Source organism: Bison bison, unplaced genomic scaffold, assembly GCF_000754665.1.
Source record: "Bison bison bison isolate TAMUID 2011002044 unplaced genomic scaffold, Bison_UMD1.0 scf7180017864498, whole genome shotgun sequence".
Lineage (NCBI taxonomy): Eukaryota > Metazoa > Chordata > Mammalia > Artiodactyla > Bovidae > Bison > Bison bison.
This window is the reverse complement of record NW_011495057.1, coordinates 1636917-1664827: the sequence shown is the minus strand read 5'-3', so window position 1 is coordinate 1664827 and position 27911 is coordinate 1636917. Positions and strand designations below refer to the sequence as shown.

The 27911-nt window shown below is 38.8% G+C and overlaps 1 protein-coding gene across 1 annotated transcript in view; it reads right to left on the bottom strand.

The window, feature by feature from the left end:
• MIB1 (mindbomb E3 ubiquitin protein ligase 1) overlaps positions 1-27911 on the bottom strand; it is a 95458-nt gene that overhangs the window by 62402 nt on the left and 5145 nt on the right. Inside the window, exons 2-6 of the mRNA XM_010828915.1 lie at positions 14567-14738; positions 12637-12766; positions 5896-6000; positions 4542-4608; positions 3022-3226 (exon numbers count right to left, since the gene is read on the bottom strand). Of these exons, the coding sequence (XP_010827217.1) occupies positions 3022-3226; positions 4542-4608; positions 5896-6000; positions 12637-12766; positions 14567-14738 (679 nt within the window). The remainder of the gene's footprint in view (positions 1-3021; positions 3227-4541; positions 4609-5895; positions 6001-12636; positions 12767-14566; positions 14739-27911) is intronic.

The window sequence follows — 27911 nt, the reverse complement described above, 5'->3', positions numbered from 1 at the left end:
GAAACTACTGTTTTCCAAAGCATCTAGACCACTTCACCTACTTATCATTAATGTAGGAGGGCTTGGTTCCAATTTCTCTATACCCTCAACCACACCGGTAATTATCCTACCTTTCTATTCTAGCCATTCTAGCATGTGAAGTGATATCTCATTGTGGTTGTGAACTAATAATGTTAGTAACTAATAATGTCCTGCATCTCTTCAAGGGTGATACAGAATGAATTGTGTCCCTCCAAATTTCACATGGTAAAGCTCTATGGCTTCTATGTAACTGTATTTGGAGACAGGGCCCTTAGGGAGAAAAGTAAGGTTAAATGATGTCATAAAGGCGAGGTGCCATGTGAGGACAATGAGAAAGCAATCCTCTCCAAGCCCAGAGGAGGTCTCACCAGAAACCTACCCTGATGGCACAATCTTGGACTTCTAACCTCCAGAACAGTAAAAAAAAAGAATAAATAAATAAACATCTGTTGTTTAAGCCACCGGTCTGTGATATTTTGTTAAGGCAGCCCTAGCAGACTAATGCAATGCATTCATTGACCATTTCTGTACCTTCTGTAAGAAGTTTCCCTAGTAGCTCAGATGGTAATGAACCTGCCTGCCAGGAGGCCAGGGTTCAATCTCTGGGTTTGGAAAATCTCCTGGAGAAGGAAATAACAACCCACTCCCATATTCTTGCCTGAAAAATCCCATGGGCCAGAGGAGCCTGGTGGGCTTCAGTCCATGGGGTTGCAAAAGTCGGATACAACTGAGCAACATTAGTATCTTCTGTTAAAAAACGTCTTTTTAAATCCTTTGCCCTAAATCCAATGACTGGTGTCCTTAAAAGGTCATATACAACCATCTTTTCATAATTTTCTATGTAAAACATTTTAGAATTTCCATGAGCTCAATTAACTTTCTTCTACGCCTCCCTAGGGTTCTTTCCTCACGGATGGCTAAGCTACAAGTGTTGGCTTGATGAAAAGAAAATAGTGGGCCGGAGGACAGTTTACGTGGCTCTCAGAAGCAGATAATCTTTGATACTGAACTTGACTAACCAGGGATTAATTTGAATGAATTTAAAAATAAATTTGTGTCTCACCCCAAAAAAGAAGAAGGTCATGTGAAGACACAGGGAATCTCACCCCAAAAAAGAAGAAGGTCATGTGAAGACACAGGGAATCTCACCCCAAAAAAGAAGGTCATGTGAAGACAAAGGGACAGACAGACTCCCAGGGGACAAGGCCAAGTGACAGAGGCAGAGAAACAAGTGGCGCGCTGGCCAGCCAAGGAACACCAAGGGTTACAGCCACGTCAGAAGCCAGGAAAGAGGCACAGGACAGACTCTCCTCAGTCTCCACAAGGACTCAGTCTTGCCAGCACCTTGACTCCTAGCCTCTGGGATTGTCAAAGAAGAAACGTCTGCTGTTTTAAGCCACTCTGTGGTAATTTGTGGCAATTCTAGGAAACGAATGCACCATCTAAACAATAATAGGTCTTCTGATCCATAAACATGAAACATCTTTCCATTCATTTAGGTCATCTTTAATTTATTTAATAATGTTTTATAGTCTTCAGTGTACACATCTTGTACTTACTGGGCTAAATTTATTCTTAAGTATTTTATTCTTTGATTCTATTATAAACAGAATTGTTTTCTTATTTTCATTTTCAGGTTGTTCTTTGTAGTGTAGAGAAATACACTTTTTATATTATTTTTCTATATTAATATTATATTCCCATGACTATGCTGAATTCATTTATTACTTCTAACAGTTTTTTTTGTTGATTCCTTAGATTTTTCTATGCACGAGATCACATCACATGTGAACAGAGGTGGCTTAAATTCTTTCTCTTTCTTCTCCCTCTTGTTTCTTTTTCTTGCTTAACTGCCACAGCTTGACCCTCTAGGACAAGATGGAATAAAAGCAGGGAGAGCAGACATTCTGGTTTTGTTCCTGATCTTAAAGGAGAAAGCATTCAGTCTTTTACCACTGAGGATGCTGTTCACTGTAGGATTTCAGAGATGCCCTTTATCAGGCTGAAGAATTTCCCTTCTTTTCTTAGTTTATTTAGTATTTTTACCATGAAGGATATTGGATTTTGTCAAATGTTTTTTGTGCATCTCTTGATATGATCACGTATATTCTCCAGATCTGAACACAATTAGAGCTAATTCTATACTTTGGTTAGCAATTTGTTTATTTTTCTTATTCTATATATAAACCCTCCCCTAAAGAAACTTGGAGAGTTAGTTTAAGTACATGGCAGTAATAAAGATTTGACAATTAACTATTATTTTTTCTCTAAAATACTATAAACATATTAGTAAACTGGATACATTTTGGCCCCTAGGGATAAAAAAATAAAAGGCACAGGCCCAAGTCTCCAAGAAACCTGAAACCTAGAGATCAAATAAATAACCATTTTAGTGGATAACAGGAGGCTTAAACAGACAAATATTGTATGCATGTACCAGGGAGGGTAGCTGGAGAGAGGAGGCAGGCATATATTCAGTATTTACAGAGGCAGAGGAGTTATCCAGAGAAGAGGAAGACAAGGAGCGTGGAAGGATGGTGTGTAAGGAAGGTTACAGAAATGACTAAATGCACACAGTGCTGTGTTGCTGATACCGATGAGTGTGTGGCAAGGTAGAGCTGTGTCACCATGAGACAACACGAGACAGGGACCAGAGGAGTTCACTGTTATTACCCTGTTCATTCAGGGTAGATTGATACAGTCCACCAGGAACAGACAACTTTTTAGCTACACTTGGACACAATACTGATACAATGTATTCTGCTCACTAAAGGGAGAAAAAAGTGCACAGAATATTCTCACACACACACACACACACACACACACAGTTCTTACTTGCTTCCTTCCACTTTACCAAGGTATTCTGGGTTTTCTTCTACTACTGAAGAGTTAGCTGTAAGAAGTCTTTGTGATGTCACATTATTTGCTTTTTGTAGGCTCAGAGTTCCTCTGTAGACAAATTTCACTTGCCATTACTGAAAATTAAGAAATACAACCAACCTATTGCCGCTTGGATACTGTACTACAATGTCATGATCTTCATCAATGCCACAAACTGTTCCAGTTGTAGTCAAGGTCTCAAACATGCCATCAGTCCATCCGCCATGACCGTGCTGCAAAGACTGTACAATTTCAAGGTCGAGATCTATGTTGACCAGGTCACCAATCTGCAGTCCACCAGGATTCCTGTTGCCATTCTGCTCACCTGTAATTGCAGAGGGAGGTGACCAAGGACAAGGAAAACAACAGCAACAACAGGCAACTGCACTGTTTTAAATTTAAAAAAAAAAAAGCCCCAGACAGTTGAGTTTCAGTTACTATCTAATCTTAAAACGTTTTGAGAATAAAATGTGAGTATAAAAATCTAGAATTATACAGCCTTAAAAAAGAAAGAAAAGAAAACAAACAGACTCAAAAGAAGAAATAAAGTAATGATTTATAACAATGACTGAAGAGGAGCAGCATCTACAGATGACAAGACACTGACTATCAGAACACAAAGCTCTGGGCATTGGTAATATTCACCTTTCTGCCTGGATGACCTGTTGAAGAGTCGGAATAGCTAACTAAAGAATATGAAAGAGACTCCTGGAATTTTGTTTTCTCTGAAGTGCTTACTATTATTATTTACCAAATGGTTTTTGTGACTTTTGCCTCAAGAGAATTTTTAAATATTTTAAAAGCCCATTTCCAAGATTATTTTCAAAGCTACTTCCGGGACAAAGGATGCATGATCATCAAACACTATGCTGAGGGATCCTAAATGTGTATGTTGATTCTACACTTTTCTTGTAAAGCCCAAATACAAAAGAAGAATGTTTCTGAATGCAAGAGAGATGATCTCATCTCTCATCAAAACCGTAAGACTTTCTTCCATATTCTCCTTTTTTCTAAAAAATTAAGGTATGCTGCAAGAAAACAGCACTTCGGGGCAATAAGGGAAAACAAATGATTTGAAAAGAACACAGAGTTCACACCAAAACAGCTAAATCAGAAGAGCCTAAAGGCTTAATCGGAAGAATGTGGCAAATGTTCATTGTAGCAACAATGAAGAATCTATAAAATGAAAGTAGTTTTGGTTTTCTTGTTCTTTATTTTAATCATACATTATATTTATCATATTATCTTAATCTTGGAGCTGTTATATTTTCAAAGGAATTAAATTCTAAGGAATTTATAAATATTAAATTGTTAGGTCTTATTCTCAGCAGTGTAAGTACGTATAAGTATGGTAATACAACACAAAATTTTTCAACAAGCTCATGATTAAAACAAAAAAGTTTCATACAGTATTGGTATGCCCTATAAATGATGTATCAATTTAGCAAGACATGACAACTCTTTCAGAGACTAAATAAATCATTAAAAAGGAACAAATGCTTTTAAAACCAAACATAACCAAAAGCGTGCCTTTAAAAATCTTTAATGATAACTAATTTTCTTAAAGCCCAGTTGAAACGCTTTTCTGATTCCATGAACTCTGACCCATTATTTAGAAACGTTCTCGTCTGCTAACTCACCTAGCACAGGACAATGATCTCTGTAGAAAGAACCTCCTTTAGCATCCTGGACACACTTCAGATCAGACTACAAAGAAAAGAAACCAAAAAAATCACCCTTGAAAGCTTCAAGTATAGCTCAACACCTACAATAGGCAAAAATGTTCATTCAGAACATATCCTCAGCAGAAGTAGCTCCGGGTTAATAATCACACTAAACACTGCTTTCATAAACACCCATCAACAACTATAAACTTGATCTTCAGATATGTCATACTTTAAGCTTTCCTTTATAGTTCAAAATTAAAATGTCTGGATCTTTACCACTGAAATATTTTCAAAAATACATGTTGGAAAAAAAGAACTAAAACAAAAATCTTGTATTTAAAAAGTACATAATACATTCCATTTAAAATATATTCCATTCTTTTACCAAAAAGAGGTCAACTCATTTGATCTTTCTAATCAATTTTATGAGATATACAAGGTAGGCATTGACTCATTTTATATATATATATTGGAGAAGGAAATGGCAACCCACTCCAGTATTCTTGCCTGGAGAATCCCAGGGACGGGGGAGCCTGGTGGGCTGCTGTCTATGGGGTCGCATAGAGTCGGACACAACTGAAGTGACTTAGTGTATATATATATATATATGCACACACATATATGTATGTATAAAGTGACCAATATATACTTACTATATTAAGGAAATGAGCTCCTTTACACACACACACACACACACACACACAATCCAACTCTCTGTTAGTTACAGCCTCCTTTGCCACTGGATTTCACATTTAGTTCAATCCTAGCCAAAGAGTCATGGGTCAAGCTGTTTTAATATGGTACTTTAACCTAGCAATTCCACTTCTAGGAATCTATCTTAAGAAAATATACCCATAAATGTACAAAGACATATGCACAAGGATGTGTGTCACTGAAACAGTGCTTGCAACAATGAAAAACAAAAACAAAAAACCAACCCAGACACCCATCAACAGAAATATCATAAACAATGGCATAACCATACAAGAAGTGCTACTCAGCCATCAAAAAAGAATGAGAATCAACCAATATATAAATACTACTCCTTAAGCACTTGAGTAATGTTTCTAGGTCAGTCATGTTCAATTATCAACAGTATACTTTAAAAATACAGGGAAAAAACGCCTTAAAAATAATGTTAACACCTATTATATTAAATTCTCACTTTACAGATGTTCCTTCCTACTGCATACTCATGATTCAGATGGCTGTATTATGATAAAAGGAAATGACACAACAAAAAATGAAAGATTACAATAAGGGCTATTTTTAATTTCCTTTCTTTCACCCATCCAATATTTTCATCTTTTATGGTTCTTACACTTACCATGCCCTCAAAGCCAACTCTGTACAGGTTCTTAGCACCATTATCCCAGAGAACGTAGGCTGCGCTATGCGGGCTTGATGCACTCCAGTCTTGGATCTCTGTTACCTAAGGGAAATTTTTGAGGGAAAAAAAAATCTTTAAGAAGAGAGAAGAGGCTGATTCTTTTAATTATATTTAAATCTTTAAAATTACTTCAGTTACAATCCTGTGTAACAGGATCATGAAAAACACTTACTTGCCAAATATATGTCACTTCTAACATATAGTTGAATTACAGATATTTTTCCAGAATATTATAAGGTTATTTCTAAAAGCACTATAGAAACTTTATTTATTTATTTATTTTTGGCCATGCTGCATGGCTTGCAGTATTTCAGTTTACTGGACCAGGAATTGAACCTGGGGCCAGAGCAGTGAGAGACAGCATGGAGTCCTAACTACTGGATCACGAGGGAAGTCCCTAAAACTACAGCAGAAATTTGATATTGAGAGGCTTAGTGATTACAGTGATGGATTATCAGCAAACACATAATTCAATTCAAAATTTAAAATCTGTACTCTTAAAGGGTTCCTTCTAACAGCAGTGTTATTCTTTTAAACCTATTTTTTGATACAAAATGTAAAATCTTTGACCAAATACCTAGAACAATTCAAGATAACCCAGCTCTCTGGTTAGCTGAACGCGGATAAGCACAGGCTCAAAGGTCGTGTTTAAAGAAGGCCTGAGAGATCTGGTTCCTCCAGCAGTGCCCCTCAGCTGCCCTGAAAAGCAGGCCATCCAAGCTAAAACGCCCCGACTACAACAGAAACCCAGACACCACCTCCAGGCCCCACATGCCACCAGACCAGATGGATTCTTTAGAGCAGTCAATATTTAACAAAAAAACAAAAACTGGAGTTGCCATTGATCTAGGGCGAAGAATCAACTACACAAAAACGACACACACTGCGCACTGAACTTGGGGTTTTCAAGTGACCCAGTCTACAGCCCAGACTGGGAGGCTGTACGTGGCAACTCAGGACTCTCCATCTGGACACTTACCAACCACCCTTCATAGTTTCTCAGAATGCCAGGCTGATACTGAGCGTAATCTTTAAGGTATGCCCTTAAAACCAAACTACTATTTCAAATAAGACACATAATGACCGCTTCATTTTCACCCTGTGCTAAAGAAACAATTTTGCATGCCACGTATTTTACAGTGCTTTTGTGAGATAAAACGTGTTTATGCTTAGGACTTAATTAAATACTTGAATAATATTTCAAAGCATTAGTAAATAAGTATTCTTTCTAATTTTAAAATAAATTATATGTTATAAAAATCTAACACAAACTTTAAAAAATAATTAAAAAATGAAACGAACATTAGACTAAGAAAAAGAAAACTACCAGTACTTTGAGTCCCCTGCGTGCCCCTCATCAACGCCATCCGCTGCCTCCTAGCAGAGGTAACTAGCATCCTGACTGTGGAGTCCCCTGCGTGCCCCTCATCAACACCACCCGCTGCCTCCTAGCAGAGGTAACTAGCATCCTGACTGTGAGTCCCCTGCGTGCCTCTCATCGACGCCACCCGCTGCCTCCTAGCAGAGGTAACTAGCGTCCTGACTGTGGAGTGCCCTGCGTGCCTCTCATCAACGCCACCCGCTGCCTCCTAGCAGAGGTAACTAACATCCTGACTGTGAGTCCCCTGCGTGCCTCTCATCGATGCCACCCGCTGCCTCCTAGCAGAGGTAACTAGCATCCTGACTGTGGGGTCTGTCGCTGCCATGCTGCTTTATGATTTTCACAAGTAACCACTGAATAATCTCCAAAAGCAAGAGTTTCTAACATTCTCAAGTGAAACATGCAATTGGTAGGGAAGAAAATCGCTTTTGATTATAATACAGTCAGATTCTATTTCATTTATTTTTACAAATGCAGTGCTAGATGAAATAAGCCTGTGCTTTTATGAGAGGGACAAAAAAGCATTTGATCAACTTTTAAAAAACAAATTTTGTTTAAATCGAATTCATCCTAAATTTCAAATTACTTGGAACATAAGCAAGTTCATTACTCAAACTGTGAATCACTAAATGAAATCACTTCATTTGTTAATGTGATTCAGTTTATCAAGGAGGAAATAAAGTGGAAAGCATAGGAGAATAACTTCATTAATTTCTTACTTTCGATTCTGATTAATAAATATGTGTGGAATGGCTACTAAAACCATTAGGTAGAAGGTCGCTGAGAAATTCTATTAAGATCAAACTGACAAGATGTGCACTGATCAATCTTAATACCACTAATAGGATAATCAAGACTTTATAGGCCTTCTTCATGTGCGATCTAAGTACACACACCAGAAGTGAGGTACTCTTGCCAAAATAAACTTGACCCTGAATCTACTCATTTCTCTACATCTAACAAGTTATAAGAAATACAACAGTTAGAAGAACATGTTAAACAATACCATGAAGAATCAATCAGAAAAATACAAAGATTTCTTCAACAAATAAATGGCAGTTTTTAAAACACTGATAAATTCTTAAGTTGGATGTTGGGTGCACAGGTATTTGTTATATTATGCTTTCCATTCTGGTGTATGTTTGAAATTCTCCATAATAAAGTTTTTTAAAAAGAAGAAAATATATCTAGTGTATGTGTATGAGGCAATTAACATATATTTAAAGCATGTGTAAAATGAAAACAGTCTTGAAATACTAACACAGATAGTTAAGACCATACTACACATTTCTATGCTATCCTTACATCATGTCTGTCAAAGCCTGCACTTGACCTGCTTATTTTTGTGTTAACGCTGTTGTCACCATGCAAAACACCATGGTACATGCAGGCATTTGACAGGCCATAGACGGTATCAGTACTAATACAACATCACCCAACTTGGTATCTATCCCTTAATATGGCTCAAACTAACCCTACAGTTGAGAACACAGAGTAATGAGAATGGGGAATCTTGAACCCCAAGGAAAAAAGATAAGAATACACTACCACCTTCACGTGGGTTACACCAGGTTTGTGTGGGTTACACCAGAGGACTGGGAGAGAGAGGCGCCAGCCATGAAGGAAAAGGGGGAATTAAAAACTTTATTCATTCACACACAGGGTCAGAAAGAGTCAGACAAAAATTATATTCCATTTCAAACATGTGCTTAAATAATGTTACCCTGAAGACTTCCTATTACATTAAGTTCCCTCACTCAGAGTCATATGTGCAAGATGGTTTCATTTATTTTTCTTTTTGTTCCTAAAATGTAACAAGTATTAAATCAACAAACCAAAAATGTAATACTGATGACTCAAAGCTTCAAAATTGCTACTCTGTATTCCACCTAAGAAGTGTCAATATAACACAAATCCCGAAAAGTGCCATTTACGTGGCTTCAGGCTTTAGCAGCAACTGCTTTTGAAAAGGTGATGAAAAACAGTTTTTTTTAACCCTCTGACCACATAATTAAGTGTGAGGAAGAATATAAAGCTAAACCACTTTACAGAATGAAAGTATTAAAAAATTTACTTCTCATGCACTCTTTCAAAAAACATTAATAGGACATGTACTCCATCAAAAGGAAGAGTAACTAAGGAAGATGATGTAATGGGATACAGAAAACACAAGATCCAGCCAGGAAAGAGACAAAGGCATCCATCAGAGGCTGCCAAGATGCCTGCTGGGTACCAGGTGTCAAGGGCAATCTGACTGCAGCCACGTGACTCACGGGCCAGACATGCTGAAGGCTTTCATTACCAAGATGTCCACTGCCATCATATCACTTTATCGACCTAAGGACACACTGCCTGAGTGAGCCGGACCCAAATTCTCAACTGAACTTGGCTTATTGGACTATGTAATGATGAGGTTCCCACTCTCCCCTGCATTCCCCCATTCCCTGCCACCTAAACCAGCCGAGGTTTCTCAACCCACTCAACAGAATATTCTGCTTTGCCTTATTCCTAAAACTTTGAGGTGTATCATGGTAAGCTTGGAAGCAAACAACACATGCCCTCTGACTACATTCCTGTTCAGTGTACAGCACGCGGTCCATACTTCTGCCCTTCCTGGTGTCCTGACCGTGCTGAGCCCCGTGTTTTCCAGGACCTACTAATGACCATGTCTACTGACTACCCCAGAAAGACTCTTACAAGCTCCCAGGGATGTCATTATCCAGAGACTAAATTCAGTTTATCTTCTCCCTAGAAGCTTTCGTCTAAAAGCACAATTCTGCTCTGTCTTTACAAAGGCTAGATTTCTGCTTGCTACTTGGTTTCTCGAAAACTTAAATCCTAAATGTTGTAATACAGAGCACTAAGTCATACAGTAATAAAGACAAACAAGGGAATAATGACAGGAAGAATTAGTTACCTCGCAGGGCTTTGCAGCTGGGAAAGAGTAAACAGAAGGCTTTTACAGGTATTCGTAACACTCTTTTTTAATCCGTAGAGTAGGAATAAAATTTACCTTTTAAAATTTCACTACTATTCTTCAAGCTTCAACATATGTTTTATACACCCCATGTGACACAGGATTGCAGTAAACAACTGCAGAAGCTGTTTACTGCACAAAAGGCCTTGCCAAAGAGGAAAGCAGAGGGTTACATCCAGCCTGAGTTCCACTCACCAAGACCCTCTGCATTGGGACAAGGCTGTTCCTGTGCCCACCCCACAAGGGATACCTCTGCTCTGCCACTGGCTTGCCAAGCATGCCCCCATAGCACTCCATTCAGCCACAGATGGTGTCTTCCCCAAACTCACACTGGCCTGTGGTCTAGTGTTGCTTCTAGAAACGTGCTTCTCCTTATGGTTGCCCAGGGTGCGGGTGGGGAGGGGAGATGAGGGATAGTTAGGGAGTTTGGAATGGACATGTACACTCTGCTGTATTTCAAACAGATAACCAACATGGACCTGCTGTATAGCACAGCACAGGGAACTCTGCTCAATGTTATGTGGCAGCCTGGATGGGAAGAGAATTTGGAGGAGAATGGACACATGTATATATATGGCTGAGTCCCTCTGCCGTCCACCTGAAACTTTCACAACATTGTTAACTGGCTATACCCCAATACAAAAAAAGAAAGAAAGAAAGAAAGAAATGTGCTTCTCAAACTTTAACGTGCACTTGAGTGACTTCGGTATCTTATTAACATGAAGATTCTAATTTGGAAAGTCCAGGAGGAAGGTGACCTATTACCTAGCATGCCTGTAACAAGCTGTCAGGTGACACTAATGCTGCTGGTCACAGAACTTAGATTTCAATTCTGGCTCTCCATCTCCTCTAATGAGAACAGAGGCCTCCCAAGAGTAGGAGCCTCGTCTTTTCTGTTTATTCCTACAACCTTCACGCCTGGAACAGAATCCTGCACCTAATTCAGTTCACTTCAGTCGCTCAGTCATGTCCGACTCTTTGCGACCCCATGAACCGCAGCACGCCAGGCCTCCCTGTCCGTCATCAAAGCCCGGAGTTCACCCAAACTCATGTCCATCGAGTCGGTGATGCCATCCAGCCATCTCATCCTCTGTTGTCCCCTTCTCCTTCTGCCCCCAATCCCTCCCAGCATCAGAGTCTTTTCCAATGAGTCAACTCCTCTCATGAGGTGGCCAAAGTATTGGAGTTTCAGCTTTAGCATCAGTCCTTCCAGTGAACACCCGGGACTGATCTCTTTTAGAATGGACTGGTTGGATCTCCTTGCAGTCCTGCACCTATGTGGTCAGTAAATATTTACTAAAGTTTTTCTTAAAAAGCATTGCTTCCTAATAAAAATCAAAGTACTTAAAAGATAAAAGACTAAATTATTTGTCTGACTTCCAAACGTTAAACATTAGACCTTATCATTTAAAAATGAAATCAATACAGCAATACTCTGAATTTGGAAAACATTTTATTTGACAAATGTTTAAAAATCTTAAATTCAAAAGAATTTACATAGCACCAAGTAGTACAAGAGGCCTTCAAGTCCCTAGGAAGAATTCCTCAGATGACACAGACTTTAAAGTCATCATTCCTTAATGCTAAGAACAATATTTTACAGAAGGTAACAGTGGAACAGGGACTGATGCTGAAGTCTCAAAGGGAAATACTATTAATTTCAGTACACCAAGCAAAACACCCAGAACACACATTCAGGATTTGAAAACACATTCAGTACACCGAGCAAAATACCCAGAACATACGTTCAGGATTTGCTGACTGATCAACGACTGCATCATCAGCAAAAGCAACACGAAATCCAAAATAAGCAAAACCAACAACCCACTTACCCTGATATCTCTGGTTATCCCACCCCATTAAAGAGACTACAAAATTCCCTTCAGAATAACTGCCGTAATTGACCCCCAGACCACTCTACCTATGATCTCTCAGAAACGCATCTGTGAGGGAATGGAACATAAAGCAAGTAAATTCACATGAAATGTTAATAACAAGAAAGCCAAGAGCATGAGATACTGCTTAAGGAGGACTGGCCCAAAAAGGATGTTCGGAAAGGCATTCTGGACAGCAAAACAGCAACGTGAAACCTAAAGGAGGAAAAGAAAACTTTCTACCCACCAATCTTCTCACTGAACACCAACGTGTACAGCAGAGAGGGAACAATCGTTTTTCTTCCCAGGGGAAAAAAAATAAAAAGTTTAAGAAACTGTTATTGGCCTTAAAGAAAATGGGCCACGAAATTCAATTACAGTAGTTTTAACATCTACTGAATATACAGTATTCGAGAATAACATGACGGATCAGAAACAACCTTTACCTTTCCTCTGCGTCCATTCCCTCCATCCTGATCTTCCCACTGCCAGTCCACTCCTCGTACCACTCTGGCACCTGCGAAGATCCCTCGGGCCGTGATCTTCTTCGATTTTCTACGAGACTCTAACAGAACCCTAAAAGAAGATTATCTATTTTCAATTTTATATAAAAATAAAATTGGTAATGGGTGGCAATTTATTTTTTAAAATAACGACTATATAAAAGGTTATTTTGAAAATACAAAAGATTTTTCTTTGCTCTGGTTAACACCATAAAAGTAACAGGAATACTTTCCACATTCCCTAAGGTATGCTGATGAAGACATTAGTAGTTGGAATAATAACAACAGTTTATACTCACTTAGCTTTTCCTATACATAAAAACAGAGATATAAACTCTGTTACCCACCTTAAGATAAAGGTACTATTTATTACATTACTCATTTTACAAAAAGTCCCAAAGAGGTAAGCATCCATAACTTGCCCAAGTCACAAAAGTTAAACTGGAATGGAATCAACACATGAATCCAGTCTGACCACTGCAGGGTATCACTGCAACTCTTCACTACTTTAGAGATGGCCTATACAAAACCCGACAACTGCCAGGCACACACTGCAAACGAGGGCCTGAGAGAGACGGCACCACGGCAATGGCAAATGACGAATGGCACTCGACCTTGGGCAGAGGAAGACAATAAGGAGTGGTAGGGTCTTTGGTGAGCGCCAGAGGACGCTTTGTCTAAAGGGGACAGATGCTCCTGGGCTTCAGCCAGCCGCTGCCAGGAACAAATGCAGGCCCTGCGGTGACAGCCTGGGTGGAGGGGGAGTTAGAATTCATAAAGTGATCTTTCTGTGAAATCACCTTTCACAGAAATTCACCTTTCACAGGTTTTACAAGGTAAGTAATTGCTCAAAAATTGAGAGCAAGTCAAGCAAAATACATCTGTGGCCTGGATCTGATCTACACCAAACTGTCTCTAAAGCAGTGTACACCTACAAAAGACTACGGACCTTGAAAGAGACTGTACATGCAGCTACCTAGACAAGCATGGTTCTCCAAAGCCTTCCATCCCTTATTTTCCTACAGCTTTCTCATTCCTAAAAAATCAAACAGAACTGGGATTTTTAAATTCTACTTTCATCTCACTATTCATTTTCAAAATGTCTTTACTACACTCCAACTTTAAAAACTGTAAGCAAAAGACAAAACTAAACAATTTGCAGAAAATGACTCAACAAATGGCAGGGCCAGGATTTGAACCAGGACAGTATGACACAAAAATCCATCTTTCTATTACTCCTGTTGCCGCCTCCCTTCACCGACTTGACTCGTTTCTCTGCATTAGTCACAGCTCCCTGAGAATACTCCATCAGCGAAACCTCTGCACCCACTCACACTCAACACTCCTCTCTTTGCTCCTAAGACACTTTTTATGTATCTGTATATACAGTCCGAAACATCACATGATAATCACTGCTGATCAATGACAATCCCTTAACCTGTAAACTGCTTTAAGAATAACATGCCCTGTTTATCTTCAGATTTACCCAAGTACAGTCTTAAAGCTCTATAGTCTGAATAAATGTCTCTTGATTCCGTAACTGTGCCCTAGTGTTCACAGGATAGAATGCATATGGAGAAAACCATCAGCCTTCCTTGGGCCACCCTTGCACATCCAAACACTGAGCAGGGCCACGTCTCTATACAAGAGAACAAACAGCCCCGATTATCCTGGAAAAACGCACCTAGCTCCGCTGCACCAGTTCTCTTCTTGTCTGTGGTGGCCCTGGTCCCCATCTAGCCTGGTATCTGCTACTTCCTACTAAACCAGCTGTCAGAAGCTATTTCCTAATCCTATTTTTAAGGCTGAATGGTACAAAAAATGTAACAGAGACAAAGAATCGCAATTGGAAAAGAAAAATTGATTCCCATACCGCTCACTCCCTGGTGTGGTAATTCTATAAAAGCGATGCCTTAAATGATGTTTATCTCCATGATAACAAACGGTGCACAAGTCGTAATTTGTACACTCCGCACACTTCCACCGAATGCCAATGATAGGCTGCTGGCGGCAGGTATCACACATGGTTCCATCATGCTTGATGCCTGTTAAAACAGAGATGCATGCTGACATTAATTTCAAGTAGTGTTTATTTGAACAGTATTCCCTGAGGGAAAAAATAGGAACACAGCATTTTACAAAATAGCTCAATAAAGCAAGAAACAGTATTTCAAATGAACCATATACGGTTTCAAGATAACAGCAAATATTCTAAAGAGTACAAATTACAGACTAAACCTTTTCTATTCCTTCTTTTGTCATTAGTAAGAACACTTCTCAGTAGCACTTTCCTTGCTCTCATCCAAACCTGAAACTTACATTCAATCCAGAGAGAGAAGGAAAAATCCTTTATCATCAAGGAGATGTTTCAGACTTCAAACACATTAAAAACTTTTTGAGCAACACAAACCTATTCTCCAGGTAAATAATTCCAAAGAAGAAGACAGTTTTATTCTCATAATACCAGAAACAGTCAATTAACTTAAGCTTTTATCCCTAGGTAATGACAACTTTTTGCTTCCCAGTTTAATGGGAAATAACATAGCTGAGTTTGTTGTTGTTGTTTCCTTAAGGAAAAAGAAGTAATAAATGCTAGAAAAAGAAAACAAGCACTTGGTAAAACAACCTCCACCAAAAATACCACTACTGACACTGTATGGTACGAAGACGAGGGAATACTGCTCCTTTACTATTCTGTTACACTAAGATCACTTGTTCACGTAAATTAAAACCAGGGGTTTTTTAAACAATGTGTGGCCTGTGAACATCAGTGTCACTACTTTATGACATGCTGTGTGGTCACGCCCGATGCTGACACCCTCCTACATCAAATTCTGGCTCTGTCAATAATAGCTTTCTCTGTGTCCACAAAAGTCATTTTAACTAAAATATTTACATGTAAAACTACAGTATTTATTTCAAAACACACAGTGGAGAAGGAGGGGAAGTACGGTGAGCTGAGATGAAACAAGACTGCTCATTTGAAGTTGGGTAACAGTTAACACGGGGGTTCATTATACTCTCTGTTCTGTATAAATTTAGAAAAATTTCCAATAATTAAATTAAAAATGAGTCCTATTAGTTCTCAGAACCTCATTCCCTTTGGAGGAAGTGATATGATCTTTAAAGGAAAGGTATGTTCTAAGAATAAAATGAGAATGTGCAGAATACGCAAGAACTATAACACAAAAGTAGTACCGCTGTAACTAAACAAGAACTCATACACTACTGCTACTTCCCGGAAAAGAGAAAAACCCTACTGAACTCTTGTCTATACCCAAGTTTAAAATCTCTATAAGGATGGTAACCAGATTCTAAATTAAGTGCCTACGCTGAGATGGTTAAGATGTAAAAGCGAGGGAGGGATAGGGTGGGGAGAAATGAACACTGGAAGGAATGAGCCCTCACTAGGGAACCGAACTAGCCATCACCACTCTGAACTCAGACTACCTAGTCTCTGAGAAATCAATTCCTGTTGTTTACAAATCCCCCAGTCTGTGGTAGATTGTTATGGCAGCCCAAGCAGACCAGGACAATATGGAAAGAGAGATTGTGAAGCTGAAGTGATATAACAGAGGTAAACATACTTAGAAAGGCATTTAGAGCAAAAAGGCAAATATAAGGAATTAGACTGCACTTAACCTTAATAGAGATATATTAAATGTACTAGTCAACCAATTCTAATTTAATGATCAAAGCTGCCATATATCCTTGGCAAATATAGCAATACTCTATACAAAAATTAAAGAACAAATTTCTCAATTTCCCAGAGACTACATATGGAGAATAATCAATTAATTCATGTGTGGATGACCTTCATTTTAGCAAATTACCCACCCTCTCCATGCACTAATTACTATTTTATCTCTGGTTTTTCCCCAAAGCTCATAGCTTCCCTGAGCTGTACCTATCCCCTGGGTTCCTTTCATTGTGTTCACTCCACGATAGCAACAGAGGGCACACCTGCCATTCGAGACAGACCTACTCAAGGGTAGCTCATCCGGCCCTTCCCATTCTAGCCTACGGCTAATTAATTCTGACTGCCTCAATCATGGAAGTGATCATCTGCCACAGGCTCAAAGGAGATTAGACTCCAGCTTAACAGACTGTAAACTAAAATTAAAAACCAAATTTATGGCTGCACAACTCAGAGCTACCAGCATTCACTGGTACTGCACACTTTAGTGTTTTTAGAATATAAATCAGAAAGCCAAATGCAATTTGCATCTATTCTTCCCTTTGGGGTGTATAAATGTGTACAGAGAAAGGATTTGTTTGGTGTTTTTCAATCATATGAAGAGGGTTGTTTTTTTTTTTTCCCCTAAGTAGCAAGAAATCCATAATCTGGCTAATCACAAGGGTTACTAAGAGTCTGCTATATTTTGATTTAAACCAATATATAACCTTTCCTTAAAGTGTTCATTTTGAAAACATAATTTTGTAAATATTCTTGTAATTATTATCTCCCAACACAAATAGCAAAAGTCTACAGAGTTAAGAAAGAAATTATCCTGGCTCACATTAAGATTTTAAGGTAAATTTTAAAACCTATCAACAAAGACTTTGAACAACTGTCATATCTGATGCAAGGCTACTAAAGCGAATTTTAAATTTTCATAAAAATCGCACTTTTTAATAATGGCAAAAATCACTATATGAGCAGTTTTTTAATTCATCATTTTAATACTGAAATACAAATATACACCTGATTTAAGATTTTATATCAGTTACATTCCTAGAAAACTGAGTGTATACTTAAAATGGAGGAAAGGTGTAACAGATTATTTTCTAAAGAAAATCTCACCAACTATATCCACCCCAAGTGCTCCTCTGACAACAGGACAATGAATAACAAGTGACCATCAATAGGCAGGTCTGTTTTCCTCCCCCCTGAACCAGAGGGGACATTTGCCTTGGTTAACAGAAGGTGGCGAAAGTGACACTGCATGATTTCTGTGCCATTTGTCTGTCCATGTGTCTCTCTCTCCCCGTTTCAAGATTCATGGCGCCCACCGCCCCCACTGTGCCATGTCGTGGGCACTCTCTCATACTAAGTCTGGCTACCTGAAGCTGCCACAGAGAGGTGGAAAGACATGCCCAAGGAAGCCTGGCTGGGCCAGCCCCTCCACTGTTGACTCTTCTCCCTGAAGCCCCAGACAACGGCGGAACAGAGGCAGGCCATTCCCCACTAAGCCTCGAGCACACAAATATCTTCCACAATACAAAGTTTTGGGCTATTTGTTATGCAACCATTGCAACTAAAACAAAGCAAGTTAAAAATAAGATACAATCTTTGTTATAGTTCTCTGGAGTACAGTGTAGCAAAAATAAGGATAATGAGCTAAATATGAAAAAAGGAAATCATAAAAGTGCTAGAAAAAATAGTTGAACAGCATCTTTTATAATCTTGAGTAAAGTCTAAGCATGACACAAAATGTAGAAGTCACACACATAACCATGTAAGCACACCCATACAGAAAGTGTACAAACGGAGAAAACCAAGCCACTCCTCCCAACTGCACACAGTGGGTTGAGGCAGCACAGATGAGGAAGGGGAGGGCGCTTCCACATTTGTTTGCTGTTTGTACACTTTTGAATTATTTATTTTTTGGTTTTTTAAATTGTTTAATTGGTAGATAATTACAATATTGTGGTGATTTTTGCCATACACCGATATGAATAAGCCACGGGTGTACATGTGTCCCCCATCCTGAACCCCGCTCCCACCTCCCTCCCCAACCCAATCCCTCTGGGTTGTCTCAGCACACCGGCTTTGAGTGCCCTGCTTCGTGCATCGAACTTGCACTGATCATCTATTTTACATATGGTAATATACACGTTTCAATGCTATTCTCTCAAATCATCCCACATATAATGATTGTGCCTTCTCCCCCATAGTCCAGAAGTCTGTTCTTTACATCGGTGTCTCTTCTGCTGCCTTGCATATAGGATCATCATTATAAATTTATCGTCTTTATAAATTCCATATATATGCATGAATATACTGTATTTGTGTTTCTCTGACTTACTTCACTCTGTATAAGAGGCTCATTTCATCCACTCATTCAAACTGACTCAGCCCCATGCATTCCTTTTTATAGCTGAGTAACAGTCTCCTTATCCATTCATCTGCCTACGGACATCTAGGTTGTTTCCATGTCCTAGCTACTGTAAACAGTGCAGCAATGTACATTGGGGTACATGGGTCTCTTTCTTCTAGTTTCCTCGGTGTCTATGCCCAGCAGTGGGATTGCTGGGTCATATGGCAGTTCTATTTCCAGTTTTTTAAGCAATCTCCACACTGTTCTCCATAGTGGCTAAACCAGTTTGCATTCCCACCAACAGTGTAAAAGGGTTCCTTTTCTCCACACCCTCTCCAGCATTTACTGTTTGTAGACTTCTTGATGGTAGCCATTCTGACCAGCGTAAGATGATACCTCATTGTGGTTTCGATTTGCATTTCTCTAATAATGAGCAATGTTGAGCATCTTTTCATGTGTTTATTAGCCATCTGTACATCTTTTTTGGAGAAGTGTCTGTTTATTATAATTTCATAACTTTAAAAAGGAAGTACAAGAGATACCAACTTTATCTTCCTGAATCAGCACACATTACAAATAACACATCCATGTATGTGAAGATGGTGTCAAGAAAGCCAGTCAGGTGGATACTGTTGCTAGGGAAACAGAAATTGATACAGTATCTACAGAGAAGGTACCTGCAAAATGTTTTAAATGCTTTTTAAAGATTTTGACCCCGCCTTGAAAATTTTAAAAAGGTACACCCAGTGATACCAAATTTTTTGTAGTAAATAAAAATTTAACATAACTGATGTTGAAAATATGAGACAATTTATGCATCAACTAAGGTAATCCATAAAGGAAAATTCTCTGTGGTTATTAAACTACATTGCAGAAGAAACATTACTGAGATGGTAAACAATATTATTATTTTATAAAGTAGTTTGCTAAGAATTACAATACAGCACTTTGGTAAATAAATTATATGTATAACACATATGCACAGAAAAATTAGAAAGATAACCCCCAAAATGTGCTTGATGGGATTCATTCCCCTTTGTGGTTTTTCAAGTTTTCTACACTCAGTGTATATTAATTGTAGGAAGCAGCTGGGTAAGAAGGGGCATTTAATATGCAGTATAAGCATCAGAAATGCTGGTATATGTCCCTTACAATTAAAATAAAAGCTGAAAATAAAAATACGAGGAACTCCAATGATTTATAGAAACCAACTTTCAAATTGTTACGTTAGCAATGTGGTACCTAACAACTCAAAGTTTTTTTCTTTTAACCCATAGCCTAACCTAGTTATTCCATGCTTATGAAAATAAAATGCATACCTAACACGTACACTCCTTAATCTGTCTTAACTCAGGAAAACACCAGGACCCAAAACTGCATAATATCAAAGAGCAGTGACAGTAAATGTCCACACAACAGTTACATTTCTGAACAAGGTCTAAGATAGGTCTCCTATGCCATCACAAAAAGCCAAGCATACTAAACAAACTGGCCCCACACACACTGAGAGGCACACCCTAAACTACTGGCCCAGCTCTTCAAAGCAGTGTGGACTGATGAGAGCCAAAGGGAAAACGTATCCCCACCTGACCAAAAAAAGACAAGTCCAGGTTTCAGCTAGTCCCCTACTTACATATTTTTCATCTCTAAGTGCATTTTCCACACGTACAAGGATAACATTCATCAGCTCATAATCTGAGTATACGCTTTCTTTAAATGGAACCATTTAAACACACAATGATAACTGGTTAAAAACAAAACACCCTCCTACAATTCATGGTTTTAAGAATACTTCAAGAAAACCATTAATGTACACAAAAGCACATCCAAATCCTTTTTCGGTTCCCACAGTTCAAATGCCAACAAAGCTACCGAACAGCTGTGAAACTGACCAATGCTGAGAACTGGAGAAAGTCAACAAAGCAGCTGCTCCAACACCAAAATGAGCAGGAGAGAATTTTTAATGACAATGCAATGAATTGACTTTAAAACAAAAGTTGATATTTAAAGAAAACATTAAAAAGGAGAAAGAGCCTTAAATGAGAAGGCCAACATTTTAGTAACCTCTTACTGTGGTAGCTTTTTTGTTTGCCCTTACTTCATCCACCCAATTCATTCTCACCTAAAACTGTCCTCTTCCATTCAAAATCTCAGCCCTAGCAAGAGTTATTCCTTAAAATTTCCCTTTCTTGAAATTTAATTCCTTAACTAACCCCATTAGTGTTTTTTCTCCTTATAGAATACCACATCACCCTAGAGAGTAACGCTCTTTCCCTTTGCTAAGCTTTATGAAGACATCTGCCACTGTTAAATGAACCACCTGATGATAGCTTTTGACTCATTCTAATATTTAAATGACCATCTGCTCTACATTTAATGACATCTCGCCTAAATTCAGTAACTTAGAGAATTTACATAGCTTAAGTCTTTTTGTTGGCTAATTTTATGAAAACGGTAAAACATGCTAATTGAAATCAATAACCACAAGTTCTTAAAAGAGGCAAGGAAAACAGTTCAAATCCACCAAGCATTGATTTAAGTAAACTGCTAAATTTCTAGAGAGAAAAGATGATCGAAATAGAGAAGTTTCTCACTATAAGCAGTTCATTACGTGAAGCAAGAGTAAATAATGTAAATGTTCATTAACAAGAGAGTGCAGACATATACGAGGTATATAATGGAGTATCTAAAATGAACCTTTAAGAGCCACACAATTCGACATGGATGAACTCTTCAACCATAATGCTCCATTTTAAAATTATACAAGAATACAAAAATGTTGATTGTTTACAGATATATACAACATAGCATAAATGTAAAGAAATCCATAGGAACTACTAATTTCTACACAGTGGTAGCAGAATTTCTACAGAGTGGTTACTTTATGAGAGGAAGGGAATGAAATTGGGAAGAAGTACAGTGTTCATATCTTAAATACTGTGTAATAAACTTTTAAATTAAAAGATAAGCATTCCTAGACTAGTACAGTGCCTAGTTAACCCTCTACCTTTTTGCCCTAATTAAAAGATTTCACCTAACAGTAAGAAGTAATATACAAGCCATCAACCTGTGTTTAAACGCAATTACTTATTGTGGCGTAACTATTTGCTGATGTAACTCAACTAACCAGGAATTCCTATTTCTGATTTATGGATTCACTTAATTTTAAGCCAAATCAGGGTGACAAAAAGTTTACAGAGATTAAAGAGGGTTAACCAACTAGAATATGCATCTTATCCTCCCTGAACCATCAAAGTACTTATTGTTTAGAAACTGACTGAAATGTAATTAAAATTCCTGATGAGGGTGAGGCCTTTGTGACCTGCCAGCTGCTTGGTATACTCCACATTCCTTACTCTTGAGAAACAGTAAATTAGTGAAAATAAGATTATTATTAATACTAATTACTACTTAAATCAGTACACCAAGCTAGGTGCTTCACATATATCACATAACCTTCCCAACAATATTAAAAGGTAGGCATTATTATTCTCAATTATAGATGAAGAAATTGAGGATATGCGGGCTCAAATTCAAACCATGTGAGTCTGATTACAAAGCTTGGCCTCTTATGCTCTTGACTCCACCTGGGTTTTTTCTTTACTTAGCTCTGATTTTGTTTGAAGAATAATTACATATCTAGGGCATCATGTTTCTCATTTAACATACTACACTCAAAATAAAAGCTATTGAATCCCATTCTAATAACCAAATAAATCTCAGAGAGATACATTTTAAAAACTGAAAAGATTGTCTGCGTGCCTGACTCTGCAACCCCATGGACTCCTCTCACCAGGCTCCTCTGTCCAAGGGATTCTCCAGGCAAGAACACTGGAGTGGGTTGCCAAGCCCTTCTCCAGGGGATCTTCCCCATCCAGGAACTGAACTTTTGTCACTGAGGTCTCCTGCATTGGCAGGCAGGTTCTTTACCACTAGTGCCCCTTGGGAAAATGAAAAAATTATCTATTTCTTAGTTAATTTCAGTAGTGTAGTAGAGTGAAACACCATCGACTTCCAACCAACTCTTATTTTGAGTTAAGGAGATGTCTTTGAAAGTGTCTCACTCAAAATCTACGATTCTCTCATCTTTTCTGTTGGACAAGTTATTCTCTCATCTATTTTTTCTACTCTACTTTATTAAAAGCTTGCATAACAATCATGCCTCACACAATTCAAACAAAAGAAACAAGGTATCAAACTAGGCACACAACTAGCAATTTCAGTAATATATTTGCTATCTATTTTAGCACTTGTTACACAAGAGTAGAAAATGAAATGAAACAAAAATGAGAACTTCATCCACTTTTTTCCCTCCTAACAGATAAAACTTCATTATTTCATTTTAGAAGCAAAACATCTACGTAACTTTACCTACTCCAACTTCATTTGACAGATGAAGAATTAAAGTTTAGAGAGATTAATGTTATAAAGTATGGGGGGTGGGGGAGAACTGACAAGCCTGGATGTGAACCTCAACCATCAACCAATTACTTATGAAATCTTGGGCAAACTTGTTCATTTCCCATAGCCTGTTTTCTCATCGGTAAAATGAAGGCTATCAAATAACACTTTTATGAGGACTAAATGAGATAAAGTATGTAAAAAGCTTGGCATAATTTCTGACACATGATGCAAGTCCGGTAAATGTCTGATCCTCTAGTTAACAAGTCCACATGAGGAAACAGAGAATGAACAAACACCTTAACTTCCCTACTAACCCAGTGCATTTTCCACTGTTCCACGAAGAGAGGCTGGCAAAGGGAGGTAAGCAAGGCACCATAATGTAAAACATCACAATCCCAAGCTTTCACGATTTATTATTACTACTAGCCCTACAAAACCCACTCCAGTGTTCTTGCCTGGAGAATCCCAGGGATGGGGGAGCCTGGTGGGCTGCCGTCTATGGGGTCGCACAGAGTCAGACATGACTGAAGCGACTCAGCAGTAGCAGCAGCAGCCCTGCAAAACTCCCAAAGTCCAAATAATGATTTTTTTAATATCAGAAGTTTCCACCCCATTTCTTGCTTTTTTAGGAACAAAATTATCATCAAGACAATAAACCCACGCCTGGGAGAAAGCCATATACTCTTATCATGAGTGTGCATAGAGAATATAAACTAATCCTAACCACAGCAAGCATCTACTAAAGTAAATATACTCCCAAAGTCACTCCAAGCCAGAAGTGAGTGTCTGGACTACCTGCTACGTTCCATTATCTCCTCCATTAGTTTAAACCCCACCTTATCTTAGTTGTGTTCTACAAGTTCATTTAAAAGCTGGTTGTTTAGAATTCAGGATCATTTTCCCTCAGAAATGAACTTGTAAAGATAACTTAGATACCAGACTATTTCATAAGAACCTATTTACACAGAGCTAATCTATGGGAAAAAGATCAAATTGTTTCTGTGTTCCTAGTTCAGTCCGAGGAGGTGGTTTATTGTAATGCAAACATCCCAGTTTAAAAGGGGGTGGGGGGCAAGCTAAACTGGCCACGGGGACATCTGAAAGTATATGAGCAAAGAAATGGGCTTAGGAGAATGAGCAATGTTCTAAAAGAGCCATTTTCCCACAGATACTTCACATGCTTAAGCTCTTGTCTGGTGACTCAGTACAACAGTCTCCAAAGTGAGGTACATGACCCAGGAAATACAAAAGAATGTGCTATGAAATGGAAGAGACAGGCTCACAATCTCTTATCTATTCCAAAATCCCAAAATTCTCAAGTTGTTTGTAAATGAGCAGCAAACTGAGTGGTAAATCCTGATCTGAATGAACAAAAGGCTATGTTGTTGTTTTGTTCAGTCACTCACTCAGTTGTGTCCGACTCTTTGCGACGCCATGGACTCCAGCATGCCAGGCTTCCCTGTCCTTCACCATCTTCTGGAGGTTGCTCAAATTCACGTCCATTGAGTCAGTGATGCCATCCAACCATCTCATCCTCTGTCGTCCCCTTTCTCCTCCTGCCTTCAATCTTTCTCAACATCATGGTCTTTTCTAATGAGTCGGCTCTTCACATCAGGAGCTTCAGCTTCAGCATCAGCCCTTCCAATGCATATTCAGAAAAAACCAGTAGCTTTGACTATACAGACCTCTGTCAGCAAAGTGATGTCTTTGCTTTTCAATACGCTGTCTAGGTTTGTCATAGCTTTCCTTCCTAGGAGCATCTTTTAATTTCATGGCTGCAGTCACCATCCACAGTGATTCTGGAGCCCAAGAAAATAAAATCTGCCACTGTTTTCACTTTTTCCCCTTCTATTTGCCATGTAATGATGGGACCAGATGCCATGATCTTAGTTTCCTGAATGCTGAGTTTTAAGCCAGATTTTTCACTCTCCTCTTCCAACCTCATCAAGAGGCTCTTAAGTTCCTCTTCACTTTCTGCCATTTGAGTCATATCATCTGCATATCTGAGGTTGTTGAAATTTCTCCCAACAATCTTGATTCCCAGCTTGTGCTTCATTCAGCCCAGCATTCTGCATGATGTACTTTGCATATAAGTTAAATAAGCAGGGTGACAATATACAGACTTAATGTACTCCTTTTCCCAAATTTGAACCAATCTATTGTTCCATGTACAGCTCTTACTGTTGTTTCTTGAACCACACACAGGTTTCTCAGGAGGCAGGTAAGGTGGTCTGATATTCCCATCTCTAAGAATTTTCCACAGGTTGTCATGATCCACACAGTCAAAGGCTTCGGTGTATTCAGTGAAGCAGATGTTTTTCCCTTAGTATAATTATTCATACGCTTTCTGCAGAAATACTGGTGTATCTGATATGACAGGTGCTGCTCTGAACCTGGAAGTGGGTGATTCCACAGTGTATGCTGTGGAATACCATATTACAGCTCTAAATTCCAAAAGTTTATAAACTCAGTCCCAAGCATTCTGAAAAAGGGTATGGACTTCCATTAAAACGTTCACATTTACTATTTTCTAAAAATCTAAGAATTAAATTAGGTTAGTAATTATACATTACTCAGCTGATACTAGAACCCTCAGTGCGTCACTAAAAACAAAAAAAAATCATACAACACACACAATACAAGGTGTAGTGAGGATGGGTGGGAGTTTGACAGCTGAGGGTCTAACAATGTCGCTCACTTCTGGCACACTAAGACACAGCTAGGCAGACTTGCAGAATACATCTTAATGATATGAAACCACACGTTGATTATCTTGAGATAAAGTGCTTAAAGTTTCTTTTTTTTCCTACAAAATAAGAGTAAGTATTCCCAAATTGCACACCTTTTCTAGAATGAAAAGTGGTTGCTAACAGTATGCTTCCTAGAAGATACATATATTTTTTAATTATACCATTTAATCTGTCCCTCCAGGTAAAGGTGATGTCTGACAAGAAATAAGAAAATAAATGCAGTCTAAAGGGAACTAGAGTAAGCAAGGTGAAAAGTGACATCTGAAGATACTTCCCTCATTATGTGGTCTTTAATGCTGAAACACTGTGTGTCACCAATAAACTCTAATATCTGCATCCATAAAAGAAAATCATTTTATTTCATCTTAAATTCAGTGGATTCTGAATTCATTTATTCAAAATATAAAAATGAAACACCTTCCAATTCGTTTGTAAGAAATGATCAGGATCAGAAAAGATGGAAAACTACCAGCTAAATTTCAATAAAAATGTTTACTTAACTGGTAAATGAAATAGAAACATAAGACTGAGTTAGGTAAACACACTGCATTAATCAGGGTCCAGTCAGCAGACAGGAAACCACGCAAATCCACCACTTCTAAAAATGGGAAAACAATGAAAAAACAGGATTATTTAAATGTAAGAGGCTTAAAGGAGGGGTCCCATAGGGCTGGATTACATGTTACATGTGGGATACATGTAAACCATTAATGTCCAACCATAGTGTTACATTAAGTTAATCAAACAACCATATCACAGACTAGAACAATTTATCTCAGTTTTCTAGTCAACTTTCCCTCAGGAAAAGTGGTACAAATGGTGATCATTTCTGAACTACTATAAACAGAAGAGAGGATGATGAGGAAAAGCAATGAATTAACTGAGTTTTCGTCCCTATAATCTGCCATTCACCAGCTTTGGGACTGAACAAGTTTCTTCATCTCTCCAAGCGTGAGTTTCTTTTTATCTGTGTTAGGAATCCACCTGTACATCTAATGAGTCCAAAGCTCTTTGAGAAGAGCGATTTATTCAGAAAATACTCATCCAGAGCTATGGTTTTGATAGAAAATGGAGATACAAGGAACAAACACACACACATTCCTTCCCCCCCAACTAATCATCTCATGCAAAAGACAATTACAACCAGCATCCCTGGAGCAGCAGAAAGGAGCACAGGGAACACTGCAATCACACTGTCTAGCAATTAAAGGTGGAGGAGAGAACCTGTGGGAGGCTACCTGGAGACACATCCAAAAAGAAATATCTAATCTAACCACAGAGATAAGCCTGTAGTTTGATGGCTCTGTTGGTAAAGAATCCGCCTATAATGCAAGAGACCTGGGTTTGATCCTGGAGAAGGAAATGGCAACCCACTCCAGTATTCTTGCCTAGGGAAATCTCATGGACACAGGAGCCTGGCAGGCCACACAGTCCATGGGGTTGTAAGAATTGGAAAATCCCAGGGACGGAGGAGCCTGGTAGGCTGCAGTCCATGGGGTCACTAAAAGCCGGGCACGACTGAGCGACTTTTACTTTCACTTTTCACTTTCATGCATTGGAGAAGGAAATGGCAACCCACTCCAGTATTCTTGCCTGGAGAATCCCAGGGACAGGGAGCCTAGTGGGCTGCCGTCTATGGGGTCACACAGAGTTGGACACGACTGAAGTGACAGCAGCAGCAGCAGGAACTAAACCACCACCATATATTAAGACAGCATTACAGGTGACTTCCCTGGTGGTCCAGTGGCTAAGACTCTGTGCTCCCAATGCAGGGAGCCTGGGTTCAATCCCTGGTCAGGGAACTAGACCCTACATGCCGCAATTCAAGAGTTCGCATGCCACAACTAGGGCTTCCCTGATGGCTCAGACAGTAAAGAATCTGCCTGCCATGCAGGAGACCCCGGTTAGATCCCTGGGTTGGGAAGATCCCCTGGAGGAGGGCATGGCAACCCACTCTAGTATTCTTGCCTGGAGAATCCCATGAACAGAGGAGCCTGGTGGGCTACAGTCCACAGGGTCGCAA